The sequence below is a fragment of the Limulus polyphemus genome, unplaced genomic scaffold (genome assembly GCF_000517525.1).
Source record: "Limulus polyphemus unplaced genomic scaffold, Limulus_polyphemus-2.1.2 Scaffold4886, whole genome shotgun sequence".
In the NCBI taxonomy this organism is placed as follows: Eukaryota; Metazoa; Arthropoda; class Merostomata; order Xiphosura; family Limulidae; genus Limulus; species Limulus polyphemus.
Window position 1 is genome coordinate 40,786 of NW_013670496.1, and position 9,304 is coordinate 50,089.

Consider the following 9,304-nt stretch of genomic DNA (forward strand, 5'->3'; position numbering starts at 1 on the left):
CATGTGAGAATAATTCATTATCTAATTCCACTAATTGCCAAGCTTTAGACATGTCACATGTCAGAGTACTTTAATGAAATGGGTAAAACTGTTTTGCCTCTTTCAACCATTAAAATTTTGTCAATTTATATTCAAAAAGATTTAAATAATCACTAAGACTTCAGAAACTGGACACAAAAAAGGAAACTGTCAACCACTTGATCTTTGTATGATAAAAAGACAGCAACATGACTTAATGTTTACTTAGTTAATAATGTGAAACTTGTTAATACTGTGACAACCACTCAATTGTTGACGTATTAAATCCTTGCCTTTGGTTCCAAGTTCCGATTTCAAGTGACACTACTAGATGAGAAATGTAACGCAACTTTTCCCGGACGGGTTTTCAGTCTATTGCAGGTTAACTTTCATCCATCATATAGCTGATTAGAATGGAACAAGTAACCTTAAAGACACAACAGCATGATGGGGGCCAGCTTACAACTTTCCAACTACGAGTCAAAAGTATTGAGCTCACAACTAATAAAACGTCCCATTAAATTTGTAGTTTCTTATTAGTACAGTTAACATGAAACAAACATTCAGTTTATTTGAAATATTGAAACCATCTTTTCTAAAAAAAGAAAAACTTACCACTGGTCTGCAGATGGCTATAAGGTGACGCAAGCAGGTCTTCAACTTCTGCAGGATTACTATGATTGGTTTATATCGGCAAGATGGGAAGGGAGATACCTGTACAACATGATCTTCTTTTGCCGGAAGATAATTCAAAGTAATATTTAAAAGATTGAAAATTTAGAAATCTGAGGTAGATATCATTGTGTTTTCACTGCTGAAAGTGTTACCTATCTCTGCATCAACTTTGCTTTGCACTCGAGCTCCCTTTACGGACAAAAATGGTAAGATTTCCACACTAAGAAACTGATTTTTGAGTATTTAACATTGTTCATTCAAACCTATGAGACAATTTATGGTGTGTTTTTTTTGTGTCCCCGAGAAATAAAATAAAACAGGTTTTCTATTCTGCAGCTTAAAAATCTTCACAACTGTCCTCTAGTGTTGGAATTAAGTAGTTTTGACAGATTAGTCTTGCTACTACCATGTGTTGGACATACATATCTAGATTGGAATTTTTAAATTTCAAGTACATAAATTCCCATTTTTTTTAAGCATCTGATACCAATGATTCCTAGCTCTTCATTGGACTTCCTCATATTCCTTTCATGCCAGTTTAACTGGATTATTTGACAGCTTTTATAGGTACTAAAAGAAAGACAGTTGGGTTCACTTTGTTTAATCGGTAATTGTGTGAAAGCCTGGAATTCCGATTCAATTTTACTGACACTGATATTCTTTCACACAAGTAAAATCAAGCCATGTAGTCTGAAATTATTTATGTTTTTCTTTTTTACATGTTTATTTCCAAAGATGTCTATCAACTCAATGTTTACTTTACAATTATACTGAAAACCATGCAAGGTTTGGCCATAAAAGTAAATTAAAATGTAAAAAAAAAATCTGATACATGCTTGTGGTTAGAAAGATAACATTTTCTTAAATTGAAAATGTATTTCCAATAATACCTTCGCTGACACTTATAGCTATTACTCAACTGCCAGGGTTTCTTCCTTTACCCATCTAAGCATTGCTCTGATTTTTTCTTGCTTGCTCCAGTCTTTTATACCCCACTCAATTGCCCTTGAAAATATTTGTCTCAGACACTCCCCACCTACATCAATGTGCCCTCTATCCTGGTACTGTATATAAGCACCTCATTCGGATAATGTTATCACTTTTATGAGACTGACTCAATCTGTAGTTTCTAACACCAGCTCTTAGTGGGGTGGAAGAGTGTGAGAGGAGGTAAGTATTATTGGAAATACATTTTTGATATAAGAAAATGTTAACTTTCAAAACAAACTTACGTTCTCTCACACTACAGCTAGAATCCCACATTGATAAGGTGGAGGGGCTGGTGAGGGCATTATCCATACAGAAAGCATCTGCATAGATCACGGATGTGTCGATAGACGATTGGCACCCTAGTGGGGGAGCCACACTACATCCAGAACAAGTATGCAGATATCCAGAACTTACAGAAATTTAAACTTTATTCTTTTGCAATATTTGAACTCTTTGTATATTCCATTTATAACACGTGGAAACATAAACCTGCATTAAAGTGATTTTTATTTATAACTTATATACAAATAAAGTATTTTGAAATGAAACATTTACATTTTTTTCCATTTAGTGATTAAGTAAAATCAAACACTGCACAAAAAACCTTAGAAACCCAAGTTAAAATGGAAAAAAAAAAGTGTCGGGACAAACATAGTTAATCCTGCTGTAAATACTTAAATTTTTAAATGTACTTGTGAAAAAAAAAACAACCAAAACAAAATAAAATTATCCCAAATACAGTAACACACATTTTATATTTAATGGAATATATCACTTTAATAACAGGAAGTTGAATCCCAAAGACACATCCTTAAAATATAACTAGATAGTACTATTTGCATAGTTAAGATTAATCAGTACTTATAGTTGCATAACATAATTTCAATTCTATGCTGGATATAGCCTTTAATTAAGTGAAGATGCTACTCAAACTCAGGGGAGTGGACAAGAATGTAGTCCTCCCCCCCCCCCCATGAAGGGGGATAGTATCTGAACCTTAAATGATAATGGAATGTGCAAACACAATAATTAATCAATAATTAATTAATTATATCTAGTATTGACTACTGAACAGGCAGACAGCACCCTCTACTTGTGCATGCCCCTGTACTTACCTTTAAATTAAAGGTTATGTTTCTAATTAAAAAGAAACAAACATGTACTTCATGTCCTATATGTTTACCAAGATAATGCGTCATGTAATGGTCAAAAGATCTGGTTTAAAAACTTGGTCTTCATATCTATTAAAAAGTTTTCAGCCATTGAACTAGGTGGGTGGGTTGATATTTAATGATAGGAAAAACTTCAGCTGATAACAGCTACTGGATCCGATATGTACACCCGAGTTGGAAAACGAACAGTTAAAATCTGAGGAGTGGAGCGTAGGCTGTAGCAATTTTAATCAACTGTTAACTATTTTATATCCTACATCTTTCGGTGTATACTACAGGCTAGTAACCATGACAACAGAATAATGTCAAGCTATTTTGTTTATTCATAATGGGAGGTGAAAGTATAGCTTGATGTATTGAAGATAAAATCCCGGCGAGTGAATTACTGCTGCGAACCTTAACTAAGACTGAAAATACAAAAGTAAGACAGGGATGGAGCTAAGCTAGTTTTTGTCCGATTAATGGAGTAGAATACTGTACAAGTTCTCTGTTTTATGAATCGTTATATTGACAAAAATACTTGCTTGAGATTTTATTGGACATCATTTTTAAGGTGGATTTAGACAGGTTGTTCCACACAAATTTATTATAAACTTCTGCTGCTGTTTTTTCTTGTTTTAGATTATTTTTCAGATCTGATAACAGACTCAACGTGGAGCCCAGAAAGTTATCTCCAAGTCATAACAAATGGCAAAGGAAGCCCTTATTAAAAAAAGTCTGTTGGGTATGTCTGTTAGTCTCGTACTAGGATAAGTCTTTGTCATAAAGAACAAAAAATACTCTATACACAAAGAAAATCATGAGAACAAACCTTTCTCGTACAGAATGTTATTCATTTTTCAAGTAAACTATAAAGGACAGACTGAGATAGATTTAAATGAACACAGTAGTTAAATGAAGTATTGATTAAAATGGCCATATAATAAAATATATGTATATTAGCTACTTGATCAAATATGTTCAGACTTAACAATAGTACCAATTAGATTTGAATATATTAAATAGATTCTCTCTAGATATAAGAAAACTAGTTATATGTATATGATATGTACTAGAATAAATATTCTATAATGTTTCATTTATATATTAAAAATACTAACAATCAAAGCACTCTTTACATAATTTCAGTACACATCTAAACATTTGTTAAGGGCTACACCACACTTACACAAAAGTCATAGAGAACACAAACATATTATATATTTCTTACATAATTATTAGAATACCAGGGGATTTTGTTTATGGTCATGTCCACATTGAAAGTGAAGCGTATGATTCCACGATGAAAGATTTCAGTAGTGTGTCAGTATTTTTTATGAATTATTATAAACTTCACAGGTGTTTCTGAATTGCCATTTGATCTTTCAATCTTACTAAATTGTATGTATTACTGGGTTCAAGTTAATGAATAGCTTTCAGGGGATTTTGCATATAATTTTCCGAAAATTTTTTACAAAGATATTTGGCTTAACCTAGAAGCCCCAATTTAACAGTTCTAGCTGTACATAAAAAGGCATATTTAAATATGAAAGCTATTCGTTAACTTGAACCCAGTAATACATACAATTTAGTAAGATTGAAAGATCAAATGGCAATTCAGAAACACCTGTGAAGTTTATATTAATTCATAAAAAATACTGACACACTACTGAAATCTTTCATCGTGGAATCATACGCTTCACTTTCAATGTGGACATGACCATAAACAAAATCCCCTACAAATTTAATTTATTTTCTTGATTAATGACAGCTGACGTTTATCAAAGGCAAGAGAATTAAAACTTTAGTTTGAACTCAATTAAATCTCGACTAGGATGCGCTCAAACTAAATCTAAATCTCTTTCAATAAAAATGAACCCTGTAATGTAACGAGTACAACAAAAATGTAAACCTGAAGATGTGTAATAACAAGCAGTTTATAATTTCTTAATAAATTACATAATCTTGTGTACAAACTTTGAAGAGATATCTAATCTTCTGGTGTAAATAAAATCAAGAATTATCACTTTTGGAAGAGAAACAAAAACATTTCCACACTTCGACAGATTATAAATCACCTTAAAGGTTACTATAATTATTTATTAAATGGTTAAGTCACACCAATGTGGTTACAATATAAAATTAAAACTGAACAGTAAATTGAAAAATAAGTCAAATATGAAAGCAGTTGCTTGCTATTTAAGTAAGTGAAAAAAAAAAATGACATTTTAACACGAGTTACTATTGTCCTTTGGCAACTTGAATTGTCTAAAATTTCCCATTCATTAGCAGCATGCTGTTATGGCTTAATGTTTTGGTTTTGTTGTCTTATCTTCCTTTGGAAACAGATAATTATTGCCCAACAAGTTGCTTCTATAGCAACATGCTATTGTTGTCTAATGTTTCTATGGAAACAGACAATTATTGTCAAACAAGTTGCTTCTATAGCAACATGCTATTGTTGTCTAATGTTTCTATGGAAACAGACAATTATTGTCAAATAAGTTGCTTCTATAGCAACATGCTATTGTTGTCCACTGTTTCTATGGAAACAGACAATTATTGTCAAACAAGTTGCTTCTATAGCAACATGCTATTGTTGTCCACTGTTTCTATGGAAACATATAATTATTACCACACAAGTTACTTCTATAACAACATTTTGCACTTTTTTCAACAGTTAATTCTCATAGTACTGTTTTATTATAGATAATTAACTAGGGAGAAAGCTCCTTTAATGGATTTATCTTATCAAAGTCAGCAAAACTGGCAAGTTCATCTTGGGCATCAGTGGAGTTTGAGAATGGGTCACTTCCGGTAGCAAATGGATCAAACAGATCCAACTGAGAGCTAGTGATATTTTTAGAGGGCTTCTCTTCAGAATCAAATGGGTCAGAAAGAACTCCCATGTAGTCTGCATCCTGGAAAATTGATGTTGGAGTAAAAGAGGAATTCCGAATGTCTGCTTGCTGGGTGGACGCTGTTGTCACAGAAGTACTAACGCTATGTTTAGGTGGGGCTGGTCGGGGAGGTGGGGCTTTAGATTTTCTTGGAGGAAGAGCAGGAATGAGACTCTCCGGTTCCATTGACCCAGAAGAGAGACTGAACAGATCAGTTCCAAATGGGTTAGGATGTTGCTGAAGTAACAGAACACAGCTTTGAAACAAAAAATTTCTAACCCATCATATTCAATAAATACAAACTTAATAACATTAACAATAAAATCATGCACTAGTACAAAACATTAGTTCAAACATAGAGTTCAGCCACACAAACTTGTAAGTGATCACATCTATCTTCTTCAGGTATAACTCTAGTGACACTTCACTTTTTAGAATTTGCTACATTCTTACATGAAGGGAAATAATACAAGAAACTTGATAACCAAAGTGCTTTGGAATGCAAAATACAAACTAAGAGTCTTCAATTGCCATTGGTCATCAAAGAATGAGATGCGAAGAGTTTGGAGGAGGGTTCTCTTTACAGACAAATCCAAAGTGAGAGTGTTTGGGAACAATTAAAATTAGTTTGTTCATAAGCAAAAAGAAGAACAGGATTATGGTCAACATATACAGCGAAGCATGAACTGCATCTCAGCCAATGGTGTTGGAGATTTACATAAAATTTATAGCACCCTAACTGCTGATAGGTACAGCAGATTCATATCCTTTTATCAGCAAGACAGTGACCCTAATCATGCAGAAATATGGTGAAATGATATTGAAAGAAAAGAAAAAAAAAGGCTAATAGAACACTGCCAACCATGGTTTGGCTGCACAAAGTCCCAATATGAATAGTATAAAGGCTGTACACACTTATACGGAAACTGAGGTGAAATGTTGACCAAATAACTTGGCTGAAGTGTGGGGAATAATACAGGACTTTTGGAACAAAATTTCACAATTATACATTGATAAACTTATAAATAACCAAGTGTACTGATTGATTTAAAGCAAATTCAAAATGCTAATGAATTGTCCAACCTATCTGCTTTCGTTTAGTGTTTACTGCACTAGTCACAAATTAAGCATATAGTTGCACTTTCTCATTGTTTGACTCCAATATGATCACTACTTTCAATACTGTAAATGTGCAAATAAGACCTTCCTGTACAAGACTTATTACTTCATTAAATACACTATTTAATGTTACAGAATAAATTGTTACCTTGCTGTCTGTAGTTATAGATGAACTACTACTGTTTAAGTCAAAAATATCCAAAGAATCTGAAACATTTAGAACACAAATTAATTAACATTATTAAAGCAACTATGAAAAGAAAAATGAAATGGTTGATATAAACAGTTGTCTCATTCTATGAAACAAATGCTTATAAATTAAAATCACATGCTTTTGATGATTATATGATTTGTTTAATTGAACAAGTAATTCATGCACCTTGGATGTGAAATGTTGACATTTACACAAGATATCAGTCTCATCTAACTACATGTAAATTAATGTCACTGTTACATTAAATTTAGTGTTAATGTTTACATAAAAGATATCAGTATCATCTAACTACATGTATATTAATGTCACAGTATAAAACACATATCATTTGAACACATTTTTTCTAAATGTTGGGGAATAATTTTCCACAAGTAGTTTTTGAAATTATTTAAACTTTGCACTACTTCTCTGACAGACATTTTATAAAAACTGTATGAACTATCATTATGTTAAGATTGTGTGTGAAATAATTGTAAAGAAGGTTTTTAATTTACTTTTTTGTAAGACAATTAATACAATTAAATCAGAAATTATGTTCAGCAGAGACAATGTTACAAATTGAAGCAATTATTGTATTAAAAATATATTTCTTAAATGAGTAGAATCTTAAACAACTTCATATTTCTCAGCATGTCACTTTTCTTCTAAAGACTAATAATTCTTTTTATCCTTGGATGCTAATAATTACTTACAGTGAATGAAGGGAAAATAAATTATTTCAAAACAAACTTCCTCTAGACATAAATTTACTGGATTAGCCTACCACCTTATTAATTACAGGTATCAATAAATTAGAAATGAGAAGTGAAGATTGGAGAGAAGCATAATGCTTTAAAATAAAAAACAAGGCTTAGTTTGTTTATAAGGACAGTCTTCCAGCTCTCTCTATTATTATGTTGTAACTTTCAGTGTTGTAGTGTATCTGTACCATTCTCACAAACAAACAATTAATCACAGTTAACTTTCTCTATTTTGATTAAGTTAGCCACCCATGATAAGATTACAAAAATATAATTACACCTTTTTTTTTTACAAAACTTGTGAATTCAGTGAATTCTTTTTTGCAAGCTTGTAGCCTGTATTATGATGTTCTTCTTACTTTTTTAATTTCTGAAGAATTCGACAGGAACAGAAAAAAAAAGATTAGAAATAACACAAACATTAACTTTTCTCATCAAAACGTATTCCACAATTCTCACATTCAGAGTTATTGGTGCATACCTGTAGGTCCAGAGTTGATGAAGAAACGTCCAAATGGATCATCCTATATAACAACAAAAAATAAAGTTAATAATTGAATATTAGAGAGAGATATGATATTTAAAATTCACACAAGTTTTTTTTTATCGGTTGTACGTGGTAAAATTGTATTTTGTTTACAATGTTTCACCAGGTTTACCTGGCATTATTAAGTTATCGTTTCTCACCGGATGAACCTGGTAAATGCTGTGAACAAATCTCTTACTATTTAGAACCTATAAGAAGCTTGGTATGTGTTGTACTGCAGTTACAAATATGAGCTAATATCAAATCTATAACATATTCATGTGAGGATTAGATGTTTTTGGAATTTTAACACCTTTCAGCCTAATTACACCATTAAAAAAGGATGCTTCCTGATATAGCATTATGTGACTAGTTTTACCTTTTGTGGTGTTGAAGTTAATGTACTTTATTTGTGAGTACATGGAAGCAGGAATGAATGGGCTGCTCGGTATGTAATGATGTCAGAAAAAAATGCACTAACACTCTTCGATGTGATAACCTCCAAAATACAAGTTTGTTCCATATAAACTAATAAACTAGAGGAAATGCAGACAGCCAATGGCACTAATCCTCAACTCTTAGGCTATCCTAATCAAATACAGGGAGTTGATTGACCACTAGGCCATGTCCAGCTATAAAATGCAATAGTGAAAGCAAGTTCAAATGAGGATAACACCAAGCTCACAGCCTTATTTAGTTTTTTTTTCATTCTCACCTAATTACACCATTTTGTAAAATAATTTCTACATTAAATATGCAGAATTTGTGAAAAAATCTATAAAATATATTAATATCATTAAACTCAAGAAAAGTTTGAGAAAAGTACAAAACTATCTTTCTCGAATAAGACATTTATGAATCTACATAAATAATTCAATTTTCTAAATTTCTTTAAATTTTTATAATTATTATTTAACAGTAAGAAATAATTGTTCTTGGAAAATACTAAGCCATTAATATTGTTGCGTCAG

At 31.8% G+C, this 9,304-nt stretch overlaps 1 protein-coding gene across 1 annotated transcript in view; it reads right to left on the reverse strand.

Moving 5' to 3' along the window:
* Positions 1–5,092: 5,092 nt before the first annotated feature.
* LOC106471829 (epidermal growth factor receptor substrate 15-like 1) overlaps positions 5,093–9,304 on the reverse strand; it is a 32,719-nt gene continuing 28,507 nt past the window's right edge. The window contains exons 16-18 of the mRNA XM_013932448.2: positions 8,289–8,331; positions 7,002–7,060; positions 5,093–5,971 (exon numbers count right to left, since the gene is read on the reverse strand). Coding sequence (XP_013787902.2) covers positions 5,552–5,971; positions 7,002–7,060; positions 8,289–8,331 — 522 coding nt within the window. The 3' untranslated portion in view covers positions 5,093–5,551. The remainder of the gene's footprint in view (positions 5,972–7,001; positions 7,061–8,288; positions 8,332–9,304) is intronic.